General features: G+C 51.2%; 11 protein-coding genes across 11 annotated transcripts; 4 read left to right on the forward strand and 7 right to left on the reverse strand.

The window, feature by feature from the left end:
• Positions 1-1616: 1616 nt before the first annotated feature.
• Positions 1617-8011, forward strand: BP01DRAFT_331171 (uncharacterized protein; the record flags this gene model as incomplete). Its single annotated transcript, XM_025573036.1, has 4 exons — positions 1617-4949; positions 5009-5109; positions 5168-7334; positions 7432-8011. 4 exons carry the CDS (start codon positions 1617-1619, stop codon positions 7666-7668), a joined length of 5838 nt encoding a protein of 1945 aa, XP_025435739.1. The 3' UTR covers positions 7669-8011.
• Positions 8012-9217: 1206 nt separating this feature from the next.
• On the forward strand, positions 9218-9792 carry BP01DRAFT_387912 (uncharacterized protein; the record flags this gene model as incomplete). Its single annotated transcript, XM_025577783.1, has 5 exons — positions 9218-9235; positions 9294-9350; positions 9422-9437; positions 9498-9611; positions 9672-9792. 5 exons carry the CDS (start codon positions 9218-9220, stop codon positions 9737-9739), a joined length of 273 nt encoding a protein of 90 aa, XP_025435740.1. The 3' UTR covers positions 9740-9792.
• A 173-nt stretch (positions 9793-9965) lies between these two features.
• BP01DRAFT_370408 (uncharacterized protein) lies at positions 9966-11164 on the reverse strand (the record flags this gene model as incomplete). Its single annotated transcript, XM_025576604.1, has 7 exons — positions 9966-10337; positions 10407-10442; positions 10572-10614; positions 10704-10782; positions 10845-10925; positions 10971-10998; positions 11063-11164. 7 exons carry the CDS (start codon positions 11162-11164, stop codon positions 9966-9968), a joined length of 741 nt encoding a protein of 246 aa, XP_025435741.1.
• Positions 11165-11741: 577 nt separating this feature from the next.
• BP01DRAFT_5062 (uncharacterized protein) lies at positions 11742-12925 on the forward strand. Its single transcript, XM_025579911.1, has 4 exons — positions 11742-11876; positions 11966-12078; positions 12200-12262; positions 12423-12925. The coding sequence occupies exons 1-4, from the start codon at positions 11793-11795 to the stop codon at positions 12517-12519; spliced, it is 357 nt and encodes a 118-aa protein (XP_025435742.1). The 5' UTR covers positions 11742-11792; the 3' UTR covers positions 12520-12925.
• A 50-nt stretch (positions 12926-12975) lies between these two features.
• Positions 12976-14026, reverse strand: BP01DRAFT_5084 (putative cutinase). The gene is made up of 3 exons (XM_025579913.1): positions 13732-14026; positions 13453-13670; positions 12976-13351 (listed from the first exon to the last, which is right to left on the reverse strand). Exons 1-3 carry the CDS (start codon positions 13915-13917, stop codon positions 13078-13080), a joined length of 678 nt encoding a protein of 225 aa, XP_025435743.1. The 5' UTR covers positions 13918-14026; the 3' UTR covers positions 12976-13077.
• Positions 14027-14913: 887 nt separating this feature from the next.
• On the reverse strand, positions 14914-16603 carry BP01DRAFT_286812 (trehalose-6-phosphate synthase; the record flags this gene model as incomplete). Its single annotated transcript, XM_025571474.1, has 5 exons — positions 14914-14971; positions 15030-15372; positions 15433-15806; positions 15883-16243; positions 16309-16603. The coding sequence occupies 5 exons, from the start codon at positions 16601-16603 to the stop codon at positions 14914-14916; spliced, it is 1431 nt and encodes a 476-aa protein (XP_025435744.1).
• A 490-nt stretch (positions 16604-17093) lies between these two features.
• On the reverse strand, positions 17094-18894 carry BP01DRAFT_331179 (putative nuclear envelope protein Brr6). The gene is made up of 3 exons (XM_025573037.1): positions 18708-18894; positions 17734-18635; positions 17094-17671 (listed from the first exon to the last, which is right to left on the reverse strand). The coding sequence occupies exons 1-3, from the start codon at positions 18820-18822 to the stop codon at positions 17321-17323; spliced, it is 1368 nt and encodes a 455-aa protein (XP_025435745.1). The 5' UTR covers positions 18823-18894; the 3' UTR covers positions 17094-17320.
• An 898-nt stretch (positions 18895-19792) lies between these two features.
• Positions 19793-20400, reverse strand: BP01DRAFT_361798 (uncharacterized protein; the record flags this gene model as incomplete). The annotated part of the gene is made up of 2 exons (XM_025576195.1): positions 19793-20174; positions 20231-20400. The coding sequence occupies 2 exons, from the start codon at positions 20398-20400 to the stop codon at positions 19793-19795; spliced, it is 552 nt and encodes a 183-aa protein (XP_025435746.1).
• A 1568-nt stretch (positions 20401-21968) lies between these two features.
• cwc26 (putative cell cycle control protein (Cwf26)) lies at positions 21969-23030 on the reverse strand (the record flags this gene model as incomplete). Its single annotated transcript, XM_025571462.1, has 1 exon — positions 21969-23030. One exon carries the CDS (start codon positions 23028-23030, stop codon positions 21969-21971), a length of 1062 nt encoding a protein of 353 aa, XP_025435747.1.
• A 484-nt stretch (positions 23031-23514) lies between these two features.
• BP01DRAFT_370413 (MGMT family protein) lies at positions 23515-24395 on the forward strand (the record flags this gene model as incomplete). Its single annotated transcript, XM_025576605.1, has 4 exons — positions 23515-23629; positions 23781-23958; positions 24064-24236; positions 24367-24395. 4 exons carry the CDS (start codon positions 23515-23517, stop codon positions 24393-24395), a joined length of 495 nt encoding a protein of 164 aa, XP_025435748.1.
• A 405-nt stretch (positions 24396-24800) lies between these two features.
• BP01DRAFT_285956 (serine/threonine-protein kinase) lies at positions 24801-26521 on the reverse strand (the record flags this gene model as incomplete). The annotated part of the gene is made up of 4 exons (XM_025571453.1): positions 24801-25238; positions 25289-25517; positions 25574-25658; positions 25720-26521. 4 exons carry the CDS (start codon positions 26519-26521, stop codon positions 24801-24803), a joined length of 1554 nt encoding a protein of 517 aa, XP_025435749.1.
• Positions 26522-26929: the final 408 nt, after the last annotated feature.

Raw genomic sequence — 26929 nt, forward strand, 5'->3', positions numbered from 1 at the left:
TCTGAGACTCGATGGAACACACGCTGCCTTAGGCACAAATGGGACCTGCCTTGCCTTCAAGGATAGGATATGCTGATTCCACAAAGGAGCAATCTTTTTCTCGCAGCAACCTGAACTGAAAGAGTCGGGGTGGAATGGCATTTCACGCGGCTTGGGGCTGTCCGCTGACTCGAAGATTATGTTTGCCTGACTGGCAATATGCACGGATATGATGGCGACGCTCTCCTTGCGGCGACAGCTCCAACATAGGAAATGGTTACATCAGGCTTATTGAAGTCACAGTGCGCTTATGATCGAGAGTATGTAGGCTTGTGAGGTACGTGTATATCCATATAATGCTGAAATCGGTGGTCAGGGGACCTTGAATCATCTTCCAAACACAGCCTGATGCTTACCAGCTCAAGTATTATTAGAACATACTTTGATATACTGCTCATGCAATGGATCCAACTCGAGGATATACTCTATTCGCCCGTGAGAATTGTCCACTGCTATGCAACCTGTTCCATGCTAGCCTTTGCACATCAAGTGATGCTCTCAGTGTCGGCGGCGCATACCTTCATGCTCCTGTCTAATGGTCTAAAAAGTTGTTGCGGAGTGAGGCTTATGCAGCACCGACATGTCCATTAACCTGACGAGACAGTCTTGCACAATAGATTCCTCAGATCATGAGCTAAATAGAAAACGGCGGCAGAGGACACTCTCCAAGATTTCAGATCTTCTGTTGTCCATTAGTGATTGGATTGCAGTTCCTCGAACTGAGTATCACGTGCTCTAGGCATCTTCGTACTTCACGAAATGATGGTTAACTTCTAGTGTACAATATTCAGTTAGATGACTTCTATTCATTGCAACCTCACCGCCTTCTCAGCCCTAGACCCACCTTTATACTAATTGAAGTGGTCCGTGCACGTACCCTCAGTCACTCTGCCCTTGTGAATATGTGAAGTCAGGAACTGGGCCTAGTGAGGCTTCGTTGATTTTAGTTCATAAATCTCTACAGTAGCTCTTCGGATCTTGACATGTTCGAGTCAGACCACTAGTTTCTCTATTTGGCTACCTCCGGCCCCCGTTCTGTTTGTTCATTTTGATCCCCTCATCGACCCCGTCTTAACGTTCATTGCTTTCTTCGAACCAGTGATCTGCGAGTAGCAACTCAAGGTCTCCTCCTCATCACACTTTAAGATACATTATATCTACTGGAGTTCTTTACCTCTGTGATGCATGGCTAGGCCTGGCCAACAACAATCAGCGGGCAACAGAAGAGCTATGGGTTCAGGCAGAGCCCGTCGCGGTCGCCATGATGACGCTCAAGATCAGTCTTTCAAAATGCAGACCCCTAATCGCCAAATCATAGTTCCTGCTCATGGAAATGATTCACCTGGACCAGGACTTCGGGTGCGAAGAGCACAACATGGTTATCCTCAAGCTCTTCCACAGGCTCCTGTCGAGACCAGGTACGATCATTAACAAAGCTCTCAATCAAGACCTCTTGCTAATGATATAGAACTTTGATAAACTCTAGGATTCGAAGGTTGAATCGAACGCTACCCTTGCACAATGTTGAACAGCTCTCATCACCGCAAATCAAAGACTTTCTTGAACGGGGGCTGTCAATGATCGAACAAAGCCCAGATGAGCGGCAGGACTTTATCACTGGTCTTGGAGCAGAAGATGGTCTCGCAACTGTTCGACAAATCGTTGAATCGGACTTTGCCAAGTCGTACAGCGTGCTTGGACCGATGTTTCAGGTACACTGCGTTCTTTTCCTCAAGCTTATAACTCACGAGAGCATCTTGTCATCTCTGGCACTCGAACGCCAAATGGGCACTATCTACAATGTGATCTATGGACCGAACGGACGACGCGCTGTGGCATTCTTTAATCGAGTGACAGAGCACCTTTTCCGCATGAAGCCTGATACAAGCAATGGTCATAAGAAATCAACAGGCAATGACTCGTCTCAGTTTGAAGAGGCACTATTGCTTGTTTCAAAAGCATTTCTGAGCACATTGACTTTGAACCAAGAAGCTTCAATCCGGACTGAGTTTCGGGACATTGTTGAACGTCTTTGCAGTTCTTACGATGCTGCAAGTATCTTCAATGGCGTTGCTTCTCATAATCTGCGCTGGACTCATGACAATCTCATGAAGCTAAAGGACGTACTGTTCATGGGGGAGTCACTTGAGCACTCGCATAGCTTTTCTTCTCAGCAAGGTAACCCCCGTCAGCTGCCAAAGGTCAGATTCCAGGTTGATTTGCCAGGAAAGCTGTCTGTTAACGGTCCTCGCCATGACAATGATCACTCATCCATTCCCAACATCCGCATTCTTCCGACTATTTCTGAGATCTTTTCTATTCAGCGGGCTGAGTTTCTGCCAGCACGAGACCCTGCATTCGACAAGCTGGATGAGCACGAGACTGGTATTCGTCGTCTTCTCGATTGTCAGTTTCGCCTCCTACGTGAGGATACCGCCGGATTGCTTCGCGACTCAATACGCATGATCCTGGACAACTGGGATATCCTTGTTCATCGATCTGACTGGCAATTGAAGCGCAGAGTTCTCCGCGACAGTGGCATAACACCTGTGCGTATTTATCTTGGGGTGGAGATTCAAAGGGTTCAGGCAGGTGGAAAGAAGGGCATTGAGATCGACCTTGAGTTCGACCAACCTCCTCGACTCAAGTTCATGAATGCGACACGACGAAAGCAATGGTGGCAGACCTCGCAGGCACTAAAAGAAGCACCCGTGATACTCGCTCTTGTCGATGGCGAGGACCTTGAGAATGTCTCTGTGACTTTCCTGCAAGTCTCTAGAAGAAACCTCAATGTCAACTACGATCCACCTGCTCCACAAGCGACTGTTCCTGCGCCTATCAGAGACCTAGTGAATAGTGGCACCCGCGCGATGATCAGTGTCAGACTAACCAATGGAGTTCATGAAAGTGAGCTCACCAACATCTTCAACTTTGCACGCCACAAGAGTGGCAAGAGGCCGCTCATGCTTGTCGAGTTTCCTGCTGTGCTATTAAACTCGTTCGATGGCGTTCTGCAATGTATGCAACATCAGTATACACATCCGGAGCATTTACCCTTCGCAACCTGGATAGTGCCTCGTCCAGGTTATAATTGCACAAGGCGTGGTGAGACCACAGATATGGTTGATGAGTTTGTTACCGTTCCCCCGCCGTCTTATATTCATGAATCCAACTACTTGGACCTGTCTTGCCTGTTCGACAACCTTGTCGCAGATAGTGGCAGTGAATACAGTACCAATGACCCAAGGCCATCCTTCTCCCTCCAGGATGATCCAGCCTGGTTGGCCAATGAGCTTGCAAAGACAACTAGCCTCGATAAGGGTCAGGCGAAGGCATTAGTTTGGGCTCTTCGGCGTGAGATAGCACTCATACAGGGTCCGCCTGGTACGGGAAAATCTTACGTCGGGATACAACTAGCCAAGTGCCTGTCAGCAAACCGGGAGCAACTTGAACTTGGTCCAATCTTGTGTGTATGCTACACTGCCCATGCACTCGACCAATTTTTACAAGGTCTGCTCGATGCCGGCATTACAAGTATTGTGCGATTGGGCCCGCGAAGCGTGTTTCCTCAGTTAGAAGCACTTTCCTTGGATAACCACAGGCAGGCACACCGAGGGCCGTTTATCCGAGGCTACAATGATATGCGAAATGCAAACCATGACAAGCTGAAGGAAATAAACGTCAAGCTCGAAGAAGTGTGCCAGCTGATCGAGAAAGGGGGAATTGAAATGACATTATGGTTCGTAAAGAAGCGCTTCCCATACGAAGCAGACCGCATCACGTCCGTGGATCCTGAGCGTAGTGAAACCGAGTCTTTCAACCTTTGGCTCAAAAGCGATGATTCGAGCGCCTGGGTTGAGACTGACGAGGAACGCTCCCCCGAAGAACTCATGCAATCTGATGTTTGGACCCTCTCGCCTGCAGAACGCACGCGGTTGTACGAATTTTGGCATGGAAGTGCACTCGACGAACTTCGAAAGGTCTTCTCGCGCATTGTGAAGGCCTATTACAAACAGAAAAAAAACCTGACGGCCATTTACCATGTGGCAGAAGCTCGCATGCTTCAGGAGTTTCAAATTATTGGCGTTACCACGACAATGCTCGCTAATCTTTCGTCTCAAATTCGTAGTGTTCGAGCCAAAGTGCTTATATGCGAAGAGGCTGGCGAAGTTCTCGAATCTCATGTCCTCACAGCACTGTTGTCATCTGTGCAGCATGCTATTCTGATTGGAGACCACCTGCAGCTACGACCACGTATCAGTAATCTTAGGCTCTCAATCAGTTACGACGGTGAGGGCGCGATTTACGGTCTCGATGAATCGCTCTTTGAGCGACTGGCAAATAGTCACTTTGTCGAGGCTCACGATGAGCAAGCACAGAACAATGGACGTCAGTTTCCTATTACCCAATTGAACATCCAACGACGCATGCATCCTTCCGTCGCCCATCTTGTTCGCGAAACGCTTTATCCTGAGCTGCAAGACCATTCTTCTACAACTGTGTATCCTGCCATCCCCGGACTCAAGCGCAGACTGTTCTGGCTCGACCATCGAAACGAAGAAGATGCTGGTGATCCTTCCGATCCGATGCATAGCAAAACGAATACATGGGAGGTTCACATGGTGACTTCGCTTGTCAGACATCTGCTACGACAAGGAAAATATGGTCCTGGAGAGATTGCTGTTCTGACACCGTACGTAGGGCAATTGAGAATGCTAAGAGATATTCTCGAGCAGGAAATGACACTGATAATTGGCGAGCGAGATGCGGATGATTTGGGGGAAGCCGAGTGTACAGACACGGCCACTGACCCTAGTGGCAAAAACGAGCGATGGTTCCAGGGTCCTAACTCGGTGCGAAAGGCCAGCCTGTTAAACGCCCTCAAACTAGCGACCGTTGATAATTTCCAGGTGGGAAGATCTATTCAGTCGGCTATTTTTCTTCACATAACTAACAATGTGCACAATAGGGGGATGAAGCGACCGTTGTGATTGTTTCCCTAGTCAGGAGCAACAAGTTTAGAAATTGCGGCTTCCTCAAGTCACCAAACCGAATCAATGTGCTATTGAGGTAAGAACGCATGAGAATCTATTCACAGTGGGTGCATGTCACTAACGTCCTCGCAAAGTCGTGCAAAGCATGGAATGTACCTGATTGGCGACGCGAACACCGCGTCCACAGCGCCAATGTGGTCTTCTGTCATCGAACTCATGGAAAAGAACGAAAATATTGGGCCGTACCTCGAGCTCGAATGCGAACGTCACCCTAAGAACAAGATTGAAGTCGCTTGTCCCGATGACTTTACCGCACAGTCTCCAGAAGGCGGCTGTGCAGAGACCTGCGGCCTGAGACTGGACTGCGGGCATACCTGCATGATTAAATGCCATTCAGCCAGACAGCATAAGGCAGTCAAGTGCTTTCAGAACTGCTACAGAATGCATAAGTGTGGACATCCTTGCGCAAGGAAATGCTATGAGCCATGTGGCCCATGTACGGCAATTGTTCCTAGCGTTACGCTACCTTGTGGACATGCCACTGAGGGAGTAGAGTGTCACCGGATGAGCAGACTCAGTACAGTCAGATGCACAGTTGATCTGACTATCAAACTACCCTGGTGTGATCACAACACCAAGGCACAATGTCACGAGAGAGGAAAACCCGTGAAGTGTTCTATTATATGTGGAATGGATCTACCTTGTGGGCACAAGTGTCAGAAGCTGTGCTCATTGTGTCGGATTCATCATCACGGTATGACCATTGTTGACCATGGAAAATGCATCAGTATCTGTCGCAAGCGGCTCACAAACTGCACCCATACCTGCGACCGTATATGCCATCCTGAAACAGCGTGTTCGCCGTGTCGGCGGCCCTGCGAAGTGCACTGCAAACACAGCAGGTGTCCCAAGCTTTGCAAAGACCCATGTCCTCCATGCGCAGAGCCATGCGACTCTGGTTGCGATCACCGCGAAGCATGCACCTTGCCGTGTGCTGTTCCTTGCGAGAACAATCCATGCAACCGTCGTTGCGAGAAGATGCTTAAGCTCTGTGGACATCGCTGTCCGGGAATGTGTGGAGAGCCATGCCCGCCTTCGCGGTTCTGTCAGATTTGTGCTCCGCCCGAGGTCCTGCAACAGCAGGTTGATCTTCTGGAACTCAAGACGTACAGTGAGGTTGATATTGACACTTCGCCTCTTTTATTCCTCCCGTGTAACCACTTTTATACAATTGCTTCTCTCGATGGCCTTCTAGGCTTGAATGAATACTTCGACATAGATCCGGCTACAAATAATATTCTGGGCCCCAAGCCATCTCATTGGGAGATGATGCCTGAGTCAGCGCTCAAGGGCTGCCCAGAATGCCGCCGCCCACTCAGAGACATCAATCGCTACAGCCGTATCTTGAAGAAGGCTCTTCTGGATGAATTCACTCGGAAATTTGTGACTCTCGCCAGTTCACAGAATGCTGACATTGCAGACAAGATTGCCACCTTTGAGAAGCAGATCGACAGCGCGCGAACCGATTTCCTGCAGTATTGGACGCTTGAGGCTGGTAAATCGAAGAGTTTGGATCAAGTAAAAGCTGCCCTCTATGCTTATCGAATAGCAGGAAAGAAGTTGCACAAGAAAGTGGTAGATTTTATCAAGTCTGTGCGTACCTCCGAGCAACCGCTGAGCAAGATGAACGACATGCTCGCTTCTGCAACTTTACGGGAAAACAAATCTACGGCTAAGGCACCCATGGCTGATGATTCAATGATACAAACCGGATTTGGAATGCGTGGGCATGTCTTGAGCCTCCGACTCAGCTGGGCCGTGCTTCGAGATTTCGATCATATATGCAACAACCAAACAATCGACCACCGAGTCCGCGAGAACCTAGTTCAGCTAGGAGCCAGCCAGCTCAAGAAACTAATCGATAAATGCGTCCTGCTAAGAAATTCCACCGTAAAAGCCAACCTTCTTCAAGAAAGAGTCGAAACTGGGATCTACTTTGCGCTATTTTCCATGCTTTCGCTGAGCAACATGCGAACACACAGTAAGAGAGTCGAGGTGGAGAATGGGAACAAGACGCGCCAGCGCGCGCAAGAAGAACTCACTGCTTGTGAGAGACTGTGCAACAAATTGCCAAAGCTCCTAGGCTATTTGCTGGACGATATTGAAGATGCGAGAAAGACCATCAACGATGGAACATTCTATGCTCTTGTGACCAGTGAGGAGAAGCGTCAGGTGTATAGAGCCATGGCAGAGCAGTTTGGTGGCACCGGGCATTGGTATTATTGTGCGAACAACCACCCGGTAAGTGACTGTCCGAAGATTGAAGTGCAGTGCCGCAGATCTACTTTCCTAGGTCATGGAGTATTCCTGTCAGCACAAGGCTAACATGCTCATCTAGTTTGCGATCGGGGAATGCGGACTGCCTATGGAGGAGGCCCGATGCCCTCAATGCGAAGCCCCCGTCGGCGGACTGAACCATCAGCTTGCTGAAATAGCACGTCCTGCTGAAGATATAGACCGTGAGTTCGGGGAGACAGAGTTGACCGAGCAGGAAATTCGCGAGGGGATGATCATGGAGGAACTAAGAGAGGAATTGATGGCAGGTGATGGGGAGGAAAATCTGATGGAACTGTAAATTGGACGGTAAAGACCTCTTGCTGTGCTTTCATGTGGATAAATTGCCTGGAGTGGTGAAGAAGGCAGACAGAGTGAATAAAAACTGCTGAGGATTTGTCGCTTTTCCTTCACTCCTCGACCCCTCCATCCCACCTTCCCATACGAACATCCCCCCTCTCTGAGCTGTCAACTTCCCCTCCTTCTCACATGCGGTATTTTCGCTTTCTGGTCTGCCCCTCCTTACAAGCTCTTACATTTATCATATCGCACATAGTATTCATAGGGTGGACTTCTTACCTGCGCGTACAGCGGGAAATTTGGCAGCCTTATCAGGCGAGGGGAAGCGGAGCCCAGCGGCTAGGGCGAAAGCCATGCATGCAGCTTGGATCCATTTCCCATGCGGTTCCCTCTTGATTCTGGAAGGAGACACTGTCGATCGTGTCTGGGTTGTGCTTCTGGGCTCTCAACTTCCGACGTCTCCGATCGGATTCTACCTGTGATACGCGCAACGGCCGGGCCACGGGGGATACTGCAGCTGTGGCAGGGGAGGACCGTGCTACGTGGAAGATGCATACAGTATCTGCTTTCGGGATACGAGCATCCGTACGTACTTTTCTTGACGTGATGAATAGTGTTTTTGTGAGGCCTGAGGGAACTGGTCGGCATGGATAATCTCGAAGAGACTTTCCAAAGAAGATGACTCGATCACCGCATACCATGAGGGACGCGACAATCTGCAAGGATACAGTACCTGATGTGAAATTGTCAATCTAACTCGACGGGAAATGTACTGACAAAACCTGTGGATAGGCAGCGCAAGCTGTATGTTTCACCAAATCAGACGCGAAGCAAGCTCTAATCTAAATCTAAACCTTTTCTTCTAGGACGCCGATGTCTTCAGCCCACATACAACCCTCCTCCATTCAACTAACGCATCTGCTTCTCCCTGACTCGACGATGCATTCGAAATGCTGCTTCTCGCAGATTACAAATGAGAGGCCTCTCACTGTACACAAGGATTCAGCCAAAGCAAGGAATTTGGGCTTTTAGACATGCAGCGTACAGCTCTTGAGCATCTGAGGGCATGTACAGCATATAGGTTGCCCCACATTCTGCGTACGAAATTCAAGTCGGAGGTGCCGCGATAGCTCTCGCCTATCTACTACAGCTGCTGACAGCTGGGAGCATACTACCACCAGCCTGTGTACCGTAACTATGTGCGAATGCTAGTATATGCTTGATGCTACATGACTTATGTAGCCGTGAGCTGCATGCTGGAATGCCCAAGCTGAAGCCTTGAGCTCTCAATCTGCCACGCAAGAAGCAAGCAGATTACACATGCAGTGACTTCTCCACTGAGCCCAGCGGTAGTCGAACCACAAGACAATCGACGGGATCAAGGTAGATAGTCTCTCATTGGGACAACTGAGAGAAAGGGGGCAGGAGAAAGAGATATAAACCCCCTCCTCCACCCAGAGAACTCCCTTCTTCATCGCAAGCCAGTCACCCGACGAGCAACGGACAGTCTTCTTCCCCAACAGTTCCTTGGTCAAATAACATCTTTCAAAATGGTCCAGAACGCTAAGGTTAAACCCTTCGATTCTTGCCTGACATCAAAAATAGCTGATCATATTGGGATGACAGAACACCTACTACTCCCTGGAGTGGTTCCAGGATATGAAGAAGGAGTACGACGCTGCTGTGAGTATTCAAGACATCTCTCAAGCAACCCGTGTTGCGTGCTGGCTTAACTAACAGCAATTTGCTCCTAGTCCCCTGACCGCTGCTGTGAGTGACTAGACGCCGTCTGCCTATACGAATTGAAAAGGTTTAACATGGATTTTGCAGTGGGCATGACCTTCGACAAGGCTGCTAGACTTATCTCCGAGGACGGCCTTCCCATGACCACCGAGGATGTCAAGAGATTTGACGAGAACAACGATGGCAGCATCAACTTCGAGGGTGGGCTGACTTTCCTTGCTGTATAGAGTTGACAGCAGCTAATATTCTTCGGTTGTATAGAGTACCTCACGATGCGCTTCGAGTACGACAACCGCCGTCAGGACAAGCGTGGCCGTTTCTTGGAGTAAGCGGGCGTATAATGAATCCTCAACAGACTCTAAGCTGGAGGGATAGTGGGGTGATCGAGATTCAAGCCCCCTTCTTATAGAAGCTATAATTCCCAGCAGCATGATCTTCCAGCAGCATGATCATGAAATGAAACTTGTTCAATCCAATTCAATCACACCCATCAATACTAGCAACCCCGCACTAATACAACCACCCCTCTATACTCAAATCCCAACAACCCATCCCCTAAACAGGAATCCGCAATACCGCCCTCCCCTCCACCGCAAACCTTCTCAACGGCCCCGCCACCTCATTCACCTCCGCTGGCTCAATCATTCTCATATGCGTAACCACCTTCCACTCCGCCGCCAAGCCCAGCAGCGCCTGCATCTCCGCCTCCGTGTCCACCGCGCTCCCCACCATCCTGTACCCGCGGTCCACGCACACCAGCGGTGAAATGGGGAGATGGTAGTCCGGCTGCGGCAGGCCCATGCAGACGAGCGTGCCGACGGGCCGGAGGAACGTGACGCTCTGTTCGTAGGCTTTCTCGAGGCCGACGACGACGATGACGGCGTGGGCGCCGATGCTGTCAGTCAGGGCTTGGATTTTGATAGTAGGCTGGGTTGGCATTGATATTGGTTTGCGGGATACTTTGGAGGGTTCGCCAGGAGGGTTTGGAATTCGTACATCGTCTTGAAGGTCGATGAATGCTTCTGCGCCTGACTGCAAGCAGATGGATCGTTTGGGTTCACTGGGTAGGATGTTAGGTTTGTAGAAAAGAGGGGGGGGGGACATGGAGGTCATGGAAACACGGGCAGGGAGGGAGGGGCAAGGCAAGACTCAACTATCTACGGCGATGATTCTATAGCCCATTTCCCTACCGATTTGAATGCATCTATAGCAAGGAGGGGCTATTAGTGCGAAAACCATTGCATGGAGATGGAGATGGGAGACGTCACAAATGGCTTAAGCCCCCGCCGACACCCATGATGTGGTACCACCCAGTTACCCTTGTTGCATTTTGTGTCGAGCTTGTTTAATGCGCCGTACAAGATGAGACCGGCTGTTGATGAGATAGTCAGATCTGATTTGAAGGGAGGTGAGACAGTGGGGGATGGCACATACAGCACAACAACGGCGCCACAGTTTCCGGCGTCAGGGTCTCCGGGATTGGGGAGACGAAGTCCGCAGGGGAGACGAGATACTCTGGGGCCTTTGCTAGTTTCAATTCGATACCAGGAGTGGAGGAACTCTCACACTGGAATGTCCCCGGTACGCTCTTGGGCACATACACTGTCAGTCGAAGGAGCTGGCTGATTACTTGGATAGTACGGCATACGTACCCTCCCTGAGTTCTCCTGGTTCGGACAGTTCGTGTACTGGACCTTGCACGTCGGACAAGACTGGCAACTGCTCCATAGCCATTTAGCATGAGCATTTTGCATCTTAGCATGCGGGGAATTGGGGGAATTTCAGAACCGAGGGCCTGAGATCGTGGTTCGGTTCGGCAATCGCGATCCCGATAGTCGGTGCCGATGGCGGAGTATGGGGTTGCCGATCATGACGTGGGGGTGTTTTTCTGTATTGAGGTTAGTATATTGTGGTTGAGGATAAGTTGCTAGTTGCTATAATACCATAGTAGTACCAGAATAAGTCAGTTACTTACTACAGTGATTATCACCTTCTCGCTTACCACAGAGAACCGAGACATGCGTCTGGAGACGCACATAAGCACAGCTCATCAAAGCTTGACTTTCAACATCCCATAGGTCAGGTCTCATCCCAATTATGATACATGGACAGTAGCAGGTATTATTTGTTGTCTCAGGTCAGCACTAGACATAAGCCTGAACCAACAAGACCATAACTCATCGTCACATCGTGCAGCTTAGTCCTATCTGAACATGCAATGCTACTCCAGATCCTACGATGTATACCCCGCAGACTTATAGATCCAGCGTATCTATCTATATAAGAAAACGTCCTTCCAAAAATTCCCCACCTCTGTCGGCTCCTCAAGTGTATCAGTCTTAGGAAATTCTCTCAGTCCAATCATTGACCCCCCGAATCAACATGAAACCCACCACCATACCATCATCCCTCCTCTTCCTCCTCACCCCAGCGCCCCTCATCCTCGCAACTACCTACGTTGAACTTGTAATTCTCCATCCCCCATCCCCTATCTTCAAAAGACCCCTCCAACCCTGCGTACCACTAACTTAAACCATACTAACACCCATTCGAAGGAAGTTAGTTTCTTCGGCTCCACTGTCGGAATCCCCGACTCGACCGCCAGCGTCCAAGTCCCCATCGGCAACCATTCCGTCATCCCTGCCACCTGTACCGATTTGCCTCTTACGTGAGTTCTTTCCCCGGTCGAGTCGTCTCTCCCCGTCATCTTTACATATTGCAAAAGACGGAACTAGTGGCTATGGTTATGGTTATTTTTGATCAAGTTTCTGATACATGACATGATACAGAGCGAGGAACGCGACATTGTTGTTGCCAGATCCTACACTTGAAGTGACATGTTATCTTCTCGGGTACGTATGTTGGTTAGTTTCTCTTTATATGGAGGATATACAGATAAGGACTGGGGGTGGCTAGGGAATGTTGCTGGTGTGGGTGTTGAAGCAAAGATCTGAGAGTTAGGGAGTGCATTGTATAATTACTGGTCCAGCTCCTTACTGACAGAACCGATAGGCTGCCTTGTGCGGATGTTGTGGGGATTGTGTCGACGGAAATTACCTTTGTCAAGTTGGGGAATCCGGCGAGGGCGGTGCAGTGCTATCCTGAGTAAGGTAAGGTAGATTGGATTCCAGATTGGGTATGTACTCTTGATGGCCGCCGGGTTTGGTCTGATTGTGTCTATTATGACTGGCCTGGGGTCACGTGGAGTGAAGTCTATACAAGGAGCATGAGTCAATACTATCTGTCCTGTGTCCCTTACGTCTCGAAAGAAACCAGGCTTTGTTATGTGTGGCTGGTGGAAGAGGTCGGTGCGGGTCAGAACTGTGAAGGTTGTGGGATGCTTTTCACGAAAGGTGTCTTTGCGACTGTGGATTGGGCGAATTTAATTCAGACGGCTGCTTTAATCTATCTCTACAATGTCACAGTGGATGAGAGAATGGGCGGAATCAGGGACATTGAGTGACAACCAGACTAGTCCGCCCTTCTCAACTACAGATATGGCATGAAAAGACTATCAGCACTTATACATTCTGTATTGATCCGCTCTGAAAGGTCAAGGTGGAAATTCTCTCAACCTGTTGGAAAGTAGAAACTAGTATCAATCTATCCACAACAAAGAATCTCTCATCCAACGCCAATTCAATACTTTTGTAGGCTGAAACATCCCCTAAGTGGATAGATTCGCCTTCGACGCTAGGAACTTCGATGCGTCGTCTGCATAGACCCCGTAGGTATAATGCTGCGGCGTGAGGATTAAAATGTCTTCGCACACCGGATCAGCCGGCGCGCAGTATATCTTGACCTTGTCCTGTGGGTACCCCGGGACCCCGCCGTGGTCCCGGATGTTGCGCGTGAATCCAAACAATGCCACTGCCTTGATCTTATCGCGGACCTCTGGCTTGATTTCTTGGACAGCGTAATCTATGACGGCCGTGCCTTGGCTATTTCATCGTTTGCATTAGTCGTTGATCTAGATGTAGAGAGGAGGGAAGAAGGAGGGATCAGGTGGAAGACCAGAAGCAAGTAGACAGCAAGCACATACCTGTATCCAGCCGCAAAGACTTGGGTATTCGGACACTTGGTAGTCGCCAGCTCGAGAATTGTAGCCGCGGCGGCTATTGATTTGGCATCGGTGTTTGCGCTGAGGAAGTTTGGGGGGGAGAGAGCATGGTACATGCCATCAACACCCTGGCAGGCGACTCGATTGGGGCTGATTTGCTCTTTCAGCATGGAGCAGAGCTGGGGCCCGATGACTGCACCCTATCTCGCTGTCAATCTTGAGCTCAGGTGAAAGAGTGCTGAAAGGTCAAGTTCAGCTCACCATGTTGCTCAGTTCCCAGGTGCCTCGAGCAAAGACCAAGGTAAAGTCCTTGCAGGGCCCACCTACGAGATCATTCTGATCCGTGGGAAATTGGCGAGTCTGAAGTTGGGCAGTCGGGTCAGGAAGAGGGTTTGCGACAGTCATCGTTGCGAAGGCAGCAATGATAAATGATCTGAGTCGTGCCATCTTCGTTTGGTAATAAAAAAGGGTTGTTGGCCAACAATGACAAGCTGAGTTCGATAAACTGCTCCAGCTGCTCTCAGGAAGAGAGATCTGGCCGAATTTATATGGCTCTTCTGAGGTCAGAATGCGGGGCGATTACTCCATCCTAGGACGCTGCGCAATCGGTGTTTTCGTCTGTGACGACCTGGTGAGAGCATCGTGGATCTATAATAGTAAACTGAACTAAGAAGGACTCGTGTTTAGGTTCAGGGGATGGTGGGGTGGTACTGGAGACCTCTGAGCTTCGAGGCAAGGAAATGACCCTAGATAGAGCTTAACTCGAGCAGCGAACCATAGAACAGCCGGACAAAATCTAGGGCGCAGCCGCTCAGCATGCAGTGTCACGCAGACCTCGTGCATCAGAGACATTCCATGGTAGCCTCGATCAATCTGTCGGTCGATGGTTAAGCAGGAGGTGATTTTCCACGGAATTGTCAGTTGCCAATATCCTGCTTTCAGCTCAAAAAGCTTGGTCGGTTTTGCCAAATGACTTTGCCGCACCAAAGTCTTTCTCCTCGCTGTACCGCACCAGAGATGTAGGCCATTGGTCTTTCTTACATCTTGAACATCTTGGTAGTACACACAAGACAGGGCTGGATGTCGGCGATCAGGGTCAACCTGCATCACCCACGAACTTCAGATGTAACACAATGACTACATTGTCTCGATTGCCAAAGTCTGGTCAAGCGAGCAGTCTGTTTAGTGCTGTCAGCTGAGTTTCGCTTCTCCCCGGCCCCTTGTTACGAGACCCTCCATGCATTCGAAACAGCGAGACGCTTTCAGTGATAAAAGGACCCTATCAGGACCACGAGCAAAAACAGAACCTCAGGGCAGAACAGAAAGTAGTCGTTCACATGCTATCTTAATATCTCTCGCCGGTAGATACAGCATCGAACCTTGCATTAGATAATTGTATGATCATATCGAACCTTCTCCCAATCGATCTGCTTCGATCAAACCCTACGAGCTTCTCAAGCGACCATACAACGTGTCGATGAAGGTCTCTCCCCATTTCGCACTGTAACACCATTGATCAGTAAACGTCATGACCGCTGCCGAACCGGGACACAACTCACCTGGTATTCGTCTCGATAAACTTTCGCAAGGTGTCGTAATTCTTCTCCCGATCTTCATCGCCCATCGTCACAGCCTTGTAGAGCGCGTCAACCATCTCCGACTGGTTCGCAGGGTGGAAGGTCAGACAGCCCTCCTTCATGAACGTAGCCGCTCCAGCGAACTCCGAGAGGACCAAAACACCATGCCGCTGCGCCTGGCAGGCCACGTACTCGAACGAGACCAGGTTCATGCCATCGCGTGTGGAGGTGAGCAGACACGCGTCCGCGACCGAGTACAACGCGGTCAATTCACTGAAGTTGACCGACCTGTGCATGTAGATCAAGGGACAACCATCGGCCGTCGCTGCAAGAAGACCACCGTCAATGACCGTCAAAGGAGTAATTCTCAAACAGATATACTCACAGTGCTTCCCATTAATCCTGCCCGCAATGGTGCTAACCTCCGTCTCCAGATCTTGATACTCCTTGACATCTTCGCGACTCGGCACGGCCACTTGAATCAACACGACCTTGTTGTTCAGCTCCGGGTGCTGATCCAGGAAAGCATCGTAGGCCTTGAGCTTCTGCGTCAGGCCTTTGATGTGGTCCAGCCGATCCACCCCAATGATGATCTTCATTCCCTTGTACCGTTCCTGCAGCTGCTTGATGCGCTTCTGCACATCCTCGTTTGCCTGCGAGTCCGCGAACTTTTGTGGATCAATGCCGACAATGAACTTCTCCACCACAACCTGGTGGCCGCGGTACTCAATCTGGCCGGGGGTATCTGTTTTCGCGCCCCTGTCATCCCAACAATCTCATTAGTATCAACTCCAGTATTTGTGGGAAAACACCGAAGACAGCAAGTCAAACGTACAGCATCTCGGCAGAGTGTACCAGGTTCTGCTTATACTCCTCCGTATGGAACCCAATCACATCGCTAGCGAGCATCCCGTCCAACAAATCCTTCTGCACCGGCAGACTTCTCCAGAAATCGCCCGCAGGGAAGGGGGTGTGCAGAGAAAAGCCAATCGCGCAGTTCTTGCCCTTCAGCCGGTCGCGCAGCAGCCGGGGTAGAAGCATGAGATGGTAGTCGTGGACCCAGATTAATGTTCCTGGAAGGGCACGCTCGGCAATCGTGTCGGCGAAGATCTCGTTGACTTTTTGATAAGATTTCCAGGGCCCTTCGTCGAAGTTGACGCCGGATTGATAGTGAAGGCTGGGCCAGAGGATTGAGTCTGCGGAGACAGGGTTAGCCCGACTATGGTCCCCAACCAAGAAGCTGAGGAAAGGTATGACCTACTAGAGAAGTTATTGTAGTGATCATGCGCCAGCTCGTTGTCTAGGAAAATCGGGATTGCGTTGTGTTCGTCCAAGCTCTTGCGAAGTGACTCCCGTTCCTTCTCTTCGGCGACATCGAGGCCTGGCCAGCCGAACCAGCTGAACTGAGTGGTTTTGGTCAGTCCCGACAGCGAGGTGACCAGGCCACCACCCGACAGGGACGATTGGTAGGAGCCGTCATCGGTCTTCTTGACCGACAAGGGGAGACGGTTGGAGACAACGAAAAGGTTTTGCTTGGTGCTTTCTCTGCGCGCCATGATGGGCCCACGAGTGAGTTAGTGAGTGGTTGATAGTGGTGAGTTACGCGATGCAGTGGTTTTCGAGCAATCGATCGTTTCGATGAGAATCGAGTGAGATTAGCAGAGAATAGGAAAATTGATAAGGTTGATATAGTCTGATGTCAAAGTACAGCTAATTTTTGGTGCAATACGTCAGGATGAACACGGACTCGACCCTTCGTTGACCTTGCGGCCTGGCATCAGCTCATGTCTCGGCAACACCCCTGGCAAAAGCGCCCAACCAATCACTACCTGTCACTGCAGTGAATATCATGGCGATCTCCCGTGCGTGTTTGATAGCGACGAGTCATTCGAGCAGCTGGGTGGTGGTAATGTCTTACTCTTTTCTCCTCACCGGCGGTGGTGGCTTGAACTTGACGTCATAAATTAATCATCCGCCGCATCAGGTACTTCCCTAGTGATAAGCACTACAGCTGTATTCACCATGGCTTCAAATTTAAAGGTGAAACGGATATTCGACGTCCTTGAACAGAGAAAACTCAATAATGTACACAAAGCTCTTATCCAAAACTCCAGGCCCAGCTGGGGCGTATGCACGGAACACCTAACCATATTTGTCCTTGATAAAATCAACTCGAACTCCATCGCCACCGACACATGCAATTTTAGGACAACCCAGGCACTACCACGCAGGTCCACACGTGTAAAGTCGAAGGTCGTAAGCCACTAAACAGATCACAGCAGGCGCTTGATTGGACTTGGAGTGCGTAGGCGCGAGTCACGGCTACGACCTCGTTCGGTCGCAAATCTCTTTCCTTGCGCTTGCTCAAGCAGCAGGGGTGCCTCCTGCTTCTCAAAGCCGGGCGCAGACCCTTGACCTTGAGGTCCCATGTATCCGTAGCCTGGGTTATGCTGGTAGGGATAGTGCGACTGAGCGATCGGCGGGGGATGATGCTGACCGGATGCCTGTCTCGTGAAGGCCGGAGCAGGATGAGAGTATTCATGCTGGTTGTAGCGGTTGCGGAAAGAACGGAATGACCAATTGCTGACAACGGTGACTGTTGAAATGGTGGCCAGGAAAAACATCTAAGGGAGAATTAGCCGTGCATCTACTCAAGAATGAATGGCCGGGGGAGGGGGGGGCGTACAATTGCTTTCCAACTTATAGGATCAATGAAGCTGTTGATGATCACCGCCATCGTGTGCGCGGACACTTTGGCCCGTCCAACCTTGGCCGGGTCCCGATTCATGCATCGCTCCCAGTTCTCGCATACAGTCTCCAGCGCAGGAAGACGATCTCCGCCGGCGCATCGATTGTCAACATAGCTCTTCGCGCACGCTGCCATCTCCGCCAGGATTGTATCCGACACCTCTTCGGCCGCCTGGTCGAACTCAGCACGAATAGCCGATACAAAGCCGAAAACCACGTAGACGGCAAGCGAGAATAGCGAGAGGTTGACCACTAGCTGTGCCCACCACGAGAGAATGCTCGGAATGTTAGGGTGCGCTTCAAGCAAGGCGAAGAAGTCCGAAAATGAGGACAAGCGCGATCCGGTTTGGGCTTCCGGCTGTATCTGGTCGTGCCGGGTCTTTGTCGCCTTCAAAGTCCCCGCGTCCGCATCGTCACTCTCGTCATCACTGTCCTCTTTCCGTATCTGTAGATCCAATGCCTTATCTCTACGCCGTCTCTTTTGAACACGTCGCGCCAATGCATTCGAATAGTGGCTCACGCGAGGAATTTCACCACGGCCGGGGCTGGGTGCGAACCGACCGTACATGCTGTACAGCGAGTTGCGGTGTGCTGACGTCGTAGGTTGTTCGGGGGTGTCTTCGTTGTCTGCATGCTCGGGGGAGGACATGTTTTCAGCGCCGGAAGAGAAATCTACCTCGAACTTGCGCGGGGTCATGAAAGCTGAGTGGTTGAAGCTGGGTTTTGGGGTGCCTGGTGGCTGCTGGGTTCGGGGCTGGGAAAAGAGGTATGGTTGCGAGTTCGGCTCTCGGAGGGCAGGCAAGGACTTCTTTCCAGGGGAGTCGAAAATACTATGAGGACCTATTGACACGGTCAGCTTCTGCAAGATGTCTCCATACAAGCACTTGCGATCATCGCAGTTGACAGACGCACGTTTCTTCTGGTTGTCATGCTGCATGCTGAGCTGGTAAAAAGGCGACGTCACATCGCCGGGCGGCTTGGACTGCCACTCGAAGTCCATCGGACTTTCCGCCGTTCGTGGCTCCATCGTATCAGGATAAATTAAAATTCAGTATGAAAAAGAATGGGTAGAAGATGGTAGAGAGATACTGTGTCAAGTTGAGGTTGTGTGAACACGATAAAGGAGGAGGGAGGGGGTCGGAAAGCGGCCAGATGCAGCTGGACTTTTTCCCGATAAGTTACTGGTTCCCTTTATTTTTTTTTGTTTTGGTAAACAATCCATACCCTCCGCCGAGCAACGCTTGGTGGCAACTACCCGTCCTGAAACCCGACCCTTGGTATTGAATTTCTTTTCCGGATGGCGAAGTTATAATTCACAGCCCGATGGGGATTCCCCAGAAAAGAGCTTCGCTGTGAACAAGTTGCTGCATACGTAGGGCGGACTGGGACGGGGTGGTGGTTGCATCTGCCCGCCTGCAGAAATGCGATCGGGCGGGCTAGAGCTACTGACTGGCTGGCATCTTTGATTTTACTACGCCGTAATCCGTATAAAGTGCAATTTTCATTCCTTGCCAATCAAGAGGTTCGTATATATCCTTATCGACAACTGGACTGCAGCCGATCGCAGCGCAATGCGGGAAGCCTCCACTTGAGTGAGTGGTTTGCTGCGACCGCGTAGTCACTAAACCTTCCCCGCACTCCTCATTACTACACCCCAGGCGCGAAAACAAACACATTGGGACGATCAAGAATATATACGTGCTCTGTTGCAACTGTCTAAAGGAAAACTAGACTAATAAACAAAGTGAATCCTAAAAATAACCACAGTCTGCTGATCATAACAAGAGCAGACCAGCCTTGTCCCCGCATGTCCTCCATCTACATCGCGGGGACCAAGGCCAAGCGCGGGAACGGCATGCATTAATGATGATACAACCAGCTGAAATCCCAATGAGAAAGAATACCCCCAAGTAGACGAGCTCAACTCCAGTCCGAAAGATCATGACGCTAGAATAACAGTATGAGAGCTGGAAGAAAGCAAGAAGAAAGCAAGAAGATCAGACATGGATGTGGTCCACCATTTCAAAGTCATCATCGTCAGCCAGATAACCGATGGCCGTCTCGCTCTCGCGAGAAATTATCTCATACGTCTTGATGATCTTTTCTGTCTCCTTGACTTCAAATTTCTCAATCGCCTTGCTGACAGCGTCCGAGAGTATAGTCTGCCCTGAGATGTCATAATCGTGCAGGCTGCCGTCCTTGTCCTCGAGCTCCTCCTGAGCCTTACTGATCGACCCGGGAGCGTCGACATCATCCCCAGATGAGTCGGACGGACCACTCTCGAGGGCTTCCCGGACATCGGCACGGAGGGCTATCTTGGCATCGCTGGCCAGGTGGTTGGTTTGGCTCTTGCGATTGAACTGCAGGGCACGTGTGAAGCTATTTCCTCGGTCAGATTTGCAATAGACTGGGGCACCTGCAGAACTGGTCCTTACTTCATGCTATGAGTAATAGGCATCGCCGGGCGAGTGAAAGGAAGGGTGGACGAGAGGGGCTCAGGGATGTGACGAGCACGTCGAGTACCGTAAGCCCATTTCGCCTTGTGGTCGTGAGCCCGCTTGGCCTCCTTATCAGCTCGGCGCATATCAAGCAAGGATTCAGACATGACGGCCGACGGAGTCACTCGTCGTTCGTCAAAGTGTATGTGTGATAAGAAGGATCTGGCTGGTCTCTAGAGAGACGCGTTGTACACGCTTTGGGAGGAACGGGTGGTTGTTGCCTGTACCGGCTCCGAGTGATGGGATGAGAGGGAACGGATTTAAAGCCAGGGAAACAAGGCTGGCCGAAGGCGCGTAAAAAAGAAGGGTCCTGATTCTGAGTAATGAACCACGAACCAAAGACGTCCGATAAACAATGACCGTGGCTACCACAAGGCGTTCTTGGTCTGACTCATAAAGAAACCCGGCTGGTTTCCAGTCATCAGCGATCCGGATATTGGTCAAGGCGGCAAATTGCGCAATTCAAGGGGAACAAACCTCACTGCAGGTGAGAGCAGAGAAGAGAGTTGACAACCTAGTGAGGAGGGGAATGGGCTAGTAGTCATTCCCAGAAGGGGGGAAAGAGGGTTATGCTGTCAATAGCCTCCTGGAGGGTGACTACTTATTAACTTATCGGTACCTTCGTGGTTAGTGAGTCGCAATCAGTCATATACGAAAATGGTAGCACGGGGTACCGTCTAGGGCGAAAGAGGGAACCGATGGCGGATGATAGGTCATCTGGTGAATATCATCCATTCTGTCCATTTATGATTTATGAATGGGCTTATTGATCTCAACTTCCAAGAGGTTTTTACTTTTTGAAGCCAGAACAAGATTCGTTATCGGGAATCCCATGGGGATAGAGCGAGCGAGTAGTATCGGAGTAGCCTCTCCTGGATTGTTATCGCAGGCTGCCGATCCCCCGAGAGCGCCACTTGCAAACCCCCCCAACCCATGGTTTATCTTCCCCTCCGTTGTTCTTTCTCCCGAGGTTAAAGCAGGACTATTGATATTTTTGAGACGTTTGGAACCAAAGATGGGTTGTCAATCCGATCCACTCCCTTCAGGCACGTTGGCTTATCTGGACGTTCACTTGCTGCAGAATGGCATGATGATGTTGGCGTGTCTTCTCCGGTTTGTTTCTCTTCCGCAAGGGTTCACACTGTATGTAACTCAGTGCACAAGTTTGTGTCAGTCCAGGCCTCGTGGTGGACGAATAAGGGAGACCACCGTGCTCACGGGGAATGACTGCAAGGCGGTTGATGATGATGATGATGACGCTTGTCAGCTACAGAGCTGGTGAACGTGATCGCATCCTGCGAGTCCCGCGAGTCACCAGCTGCACGTCTTCCCTGTCGCTGATCGGAATTCCGTTAGCGCGGCGGGTGATCAATGATGGCTGGGGAAGGGCTTTGCAGTTGGAGGTCATGGCGGAGACTCAGCGCAGCCACGGACATGACATCAGCAAGCATGTTAACTAACGGGTTGGTTGCAGAAACTCCTTATCGCACCGATCTACTCCGTACTTGGTGTACAGACATATTTAATGTACATAACGTGCAGAAACTTCCAGCCCACGTCGGGCTCCCCATTCGGTAATTATCGAAGTCATCAGTGCCAGTGTCCAGCACTGCAACTGTGTAACAAGAGTCATAGCAGAGTCATAGCCAAGGTAAATATATACGCAATCACCAATTCACTCGTCCATCTGCCACTGATAGTCCAGCGCCTCCAATCGCCCTTTGCGATTCCTCGCCGCAAACCACTCCTTCTCGAAGCCATTACTGCGGTCCACGCCATCCCAGCGGTGGCCCGGCCGAATGCCATAGCGATTCGGCTGGAAAGCGCCCTTATACAAGGGCTTCCCCGTCACACTCGTCCCGGGCCCGGTGGACTTGGTCAGGAACTGCGCGGCGGGGTCATTCCAGCGCTGGCGCGCCTTCAGCTCGTCATTCAGCTCGTCGTCGTCGGCCCTGCGCGCCAACGGCATGGCCTTGGCCTCCTGTAGCTGCTGGCGTCTCTCCTCCCTCTCGCGTCGCTGCACATCGCCCATCAGCGCCTCGCGGGCCTCCTCCTCCTTCAGCTTCTTCTCCTCTTCCGCCCGTCGCGCCTCCGCCCGCTTCAGCGCCACGTTGATGATCCGCCCGGACGCATCACGATAGATCGTCTCCTGTGCCTTCTCCCCCTCCCCGGCCCGGCTATCCTTGAACCTGGCAGCCTCCAGCTTCTTCTTCCGCTCCTGCGCCGCCACCATGGCCGCCGTATCCGCTGCCGTCTGCAAGCCCGCCTTCGCCCCCGACTCCATCCTCAGCCCTCCATCAAAATCCCCCTCCTCCGCAACAACCGGCTCGTCATCCTCATCCATCTCATCCCCCCCGCGCCCGGCCCTCCGTTCCGCCGCCGCCAACGCCAATATCGCATCAGCCGCATCACTCTCCGCATCCTGGCCAGCACCACTACCAACGGTCTTCCAACCAGACTTCTTCGCGCGCCGGAACTGACCCCCACCGCCGCCGCCGCCGCCACCACCGCGTCCCGCCACAACGATAGGGTTATACTCGTCATCGTCCATCATCCGGGCTCCCGTGGCAGCGGCGGCGCGGAGATCCGGCGGATCGTCATCGGCGATGATAAGGCCGGAAGCTTCTTCGGTTTTGCTGGTCTTCTTGCGTTTCTTTTTGGGGCGGTCGGCGGGGGCTGGTGGGTCGGCGGTAAGGTAGTTTTTGGCGAGGTAGTCTGCTAGTGAGGAGGAAGGCATTGTGGTATTGTGTTTGTCCGGGGGGGGGGGGTTGGTGGCCGGGATGGGTTAGGTGGACGTGTGTGTGTGTATGTCCGTAGATGTCGAGGTTGTGCTGTGAGCAAGTAGTTGGGTTATGTAGTCGTAGTTTGAGTGTGCGTGTTATCTGAGGATCGAAAAGGTAGAGTAAATGCTAACTTAGTTCGGGGAAAAGAGCTCCAAGTCTGGACGGGGAGAGCCTGAGCTGGAGCCTGGGTGTCGGAGGATTGGTTCTGCCGGTACGGTACGGTAATTTTACTAATGTCCCACGACGGCGTATACTATACTTCCGCCATATCATACACTATTCCCTCTCCCCCTTGAGACGAATGATGCATCTAAGTTAGATAGGTCGAATGTAATGCATAGATATAGCACCGTCAAGATACACCCATCCCATTCATTCGTCCTCCAGAAATCCGCTCAGCAACGACACCACCTAACAGGAAAAAGATCAAAAAAAAATATGCCCCGCTCCGACGAAGCAGAATGGTGGATCAACGCCGTCTACGAAGCCATCCAGGAGATTCCCTACGGCCGCGTAACCTCCTATGGCCATATCGCTCTGCTTCTAGGATATCGTATGTCTACACTTGATTGATTGTCCATGACCCATTAGTAGTTGACTAGAAGCTCCCCAAACCTGGCGTGTTTTCCCCGGGCTGGTCTGAGCCGTCAACCCTTCTACTCCCTACTAGCCAAGATCCTAAACTAACCAGATCATAAACCCAGCTAAACGTCCCCGGCAAGTAGGCGTAAGCCTGAAACATCTCCCCTCGGCCCCCTCTGATGCAGCTGCGGAGGCAATAGAGGAAGCAGAGGCAGGAGCAGCATCAACCACCCCGTTCTTCCACTCCGGTAACGTTCCGTGGCAGCGGGTGATTAATAGTAAAGGGATGATCTCGCATCGGTAAGGCTTCCCTTGCCACTGTCCTATGTGTCTTCTTTGTTGTTGTTTTCTTTTATTTAAATGGAAATGTCGCTGACAGTGGAAAACTTGGGGTCGCGAGAACAGTGGACCGGGGAGTGCAGAACGGCAGGCTGAAGCACTGCGAGCGGAGGGTGTGGAGGTAGAGGTGGATAGTATGGGGGAATTCTATGTGGATTTGGGGCGGTTTGGCTGGTTTCCTGAGGTGTTGCCGAGTGAGGAGGGGCTGGATTCAGAGGAAGAGGAGGAGGAGGGAGATGGTGAGGGGGGGCAGCGATGGGGATGATCATGGGAACGAGTTGGTTTGTTGATCTTTTTCGCTGGTCGGTTGTGTACTGTGCATACTAATGGTAGGATAGTTCCATACTGGCGATACTGGCCCCACATCAGACATAAACAAGAACGGTACACTGCTGTAGGCGAAGAAGATGCGAACAAACCACCACAAGAGGACCATCCGTGGAATTATGCACCTCGGCGCATCTGAGATTACACTAATCGAACCTCGTCATTTAATGAACATCCATAAGTGTCACAAGTCAGATGGACTTTCTATCACGGGAGAATATTTGAAACGAAGCGAATGCGAAAGGGTCTGTAAAGGGGACCGGCACAGTGGACGACCATGCAAGCAAATCATGTTCAGGGCAATCATAAACATCCAGTCAAACGGCCATAAAGGAACCAAAAATATAGAATTTGAAGAAGATCCGCCTCTCGAAATCATATCAAAGGAAACTCGTCACCTGACTCCGTGGCTACAAAGAGTATCACGGGTCCTCGCATCCCTCCCTAATGCACTTTTCATGGTCTTTGCCCGGCGTTTATCTGCGTTTAACCTCTGTCGCCCAGCCATCAATCCCTTCGCCTCGACTCCCAGGGGTGATGCCCAGATCTACCGCCTCCATGCCGAGTGTGTCTTTCATCCATTCGTGGGCAGCCATACCGCCAGCGTTGGCTCGTCTTTCGGGCGAGACTTCAAGCATAGGAAGAAGGAACTCGCTGATGCGCATGCTATCTTCCACGCTGAAGTGATACTTTTCCCGGAGCACATCGGGAAGTGCCCAGTGGCGCAGACGGTGGATGTTGCGCAACTCGCCCTTGCGGTTGAATATCTCCTGGGACCACTTTCCTGATAGGCAGAGCGACTTGGGGAATGGACCGAGCAGCTCGATGATTTGTGCAATGTGATCGTCATCTTTGCCGTACTTCGTGCCCGATTGCGGGTCGAACAAGTAATCGCCTGTAATGAGTTCGAAAACCTGTGCAATGTCAGGCGACCGAACGCGACAACAATGGAATTGTAACCTACCATGCACGCCATACTCCAAATGTCAGTACTTGCTCCCCACTTAGACCCCAAAATGACTTCGGGCGACCGGTATTGTCGCGTTTGAATGTCATTGGTGAAGTGATGTCCAACCCAGCAAGCATTACCCAGATCGGCGATCTTGACCGAAATTATGTCACAGTCCAGCTCATCACTCGGTGTGGAAGACTTGTCGAGCGAGATACCCGATACTTCGCGTTCCAAGAGGTCACTGCCTTTTGGTTAGTCCGAGGTCCTTGGCCGTCCATTCCATCTCGAGCAACATACGCAGTCTTCTCTCTTTGCTTCTGTTTCTCATCTTCGTCCTTGATGCCTAATAATTCTTTCATCGACGCAGCCCCCGAATTAGCCTCTGCCAGTTACAATTAGCGATTTCTGATGCCCAGAAATCCCTTGTAGCAAGTAAAACATACCCGACGAGTCGTTCACCATCTGACTGAGACTGCTGTGAGAGTTCTGCGAGCTGTGCTTGAACTCGAAGCTGGTGTTGAGCGGACTAGGCAACGGTTGGCTGCCAGTGATCAGGGTCCGGCGCCGCCGACGGCCGTTGCGGTTGTCCTCCTTCTGTTCTTTCTTGGCCTCCTCCTTGACGTAGGTTTTCACAATTTGCTCCACATCACCAATCTCGATTAACACATTCTCTGGTTTCAGATCGGTGTGAATGATTCCACATTCCCGGTGCAGGTAATCCAGACCCAACAACACTTGCTTCGTAATCTGCTTGACCAGCGGCATGGGAATACCGCGATGATTCCAGCGCTTGATCAATCCGAGCAAGTTTTCTCCCAGCACCTCGAAGACCATGCAGACGTGAACACCATTGGGACCTTTGTGTTCGAAGGAGTCGAGCAGACTGACCACATGTTTGCGACCAGGGTGGGACGGTTTCGCTTGGACAATGCGATTCAGCAGCTTGATTTCGTCGATGGCGGTTTCAGTGTAATGAGCGGCGGAGCGAACGACCTTCAGAGCGACGTGCTTGCCGGTTGTCGTGTCGCGGGACAGCCAGACTGTCGAAAAGTGACCCCACCCGAGCTTGCGCACGACCACGTATCGTCCATTGTTGTAGGTTTCTCCGACGCTGACGGGATGGTAACCACCCTTGCAGTAATCTTCCGAGTCTTCCTCCTCGGCGGTTGTCTCCAGTTCTTCTGCGGAGGAAGAGGAGGATGAGCGCGATGGCGGGGCGCCGTATGCGGAATTCCTGCCAGACATGGCGGTTAGAGGATTTTTAGAGGGAGAAGCAGGCTGTAAGGGTGGACAAAGTAAGGCAACGAGAAAGATTTAAGCAATGAGGTGAGATAGAAGTGAAGTCATAGACACGAGGCAGTAAGGGAAACAAGCAAATAGACCATACCCCTCAGTGTTGTTGGTGGTCGCTTGGTCGACAGGCGCACCGGGTTCGTTGGTGACGATCGGCTTTAAGTCGGTCCCTTTTCTTCTCTTCTTACCGCCATTGCCATTAGCAGCGGCCGCAGCAACACTAGCAATCTGCTTTCCCTTATTGATTACGGCTTTGGTGATTTCGACCCCGTCCATGGTGATGTTACAAGAAATGCGTAACTACCGGGTGGATGTCGGGGGAGTGTTTGAAAGTGAGGGAGGCGAAAGTTTCTTTTTTTT

This window comes from Aspergillus saccharolyticus (genome assembly GCF_003184585.1).
Source record: "Aspergillus saccharolyticus JOP 1030-1 unplaced genomic scaffold BP01scaffold_1, whole genome shotgun sequence".
NCBI classification, from domain to species: Eukaryota; Fungi; Ascomycota; class Eurotiomycetes; order Eurotiales; family Aspergillaceae; genus Aspergillus; species Aspergillus saccharolyticus.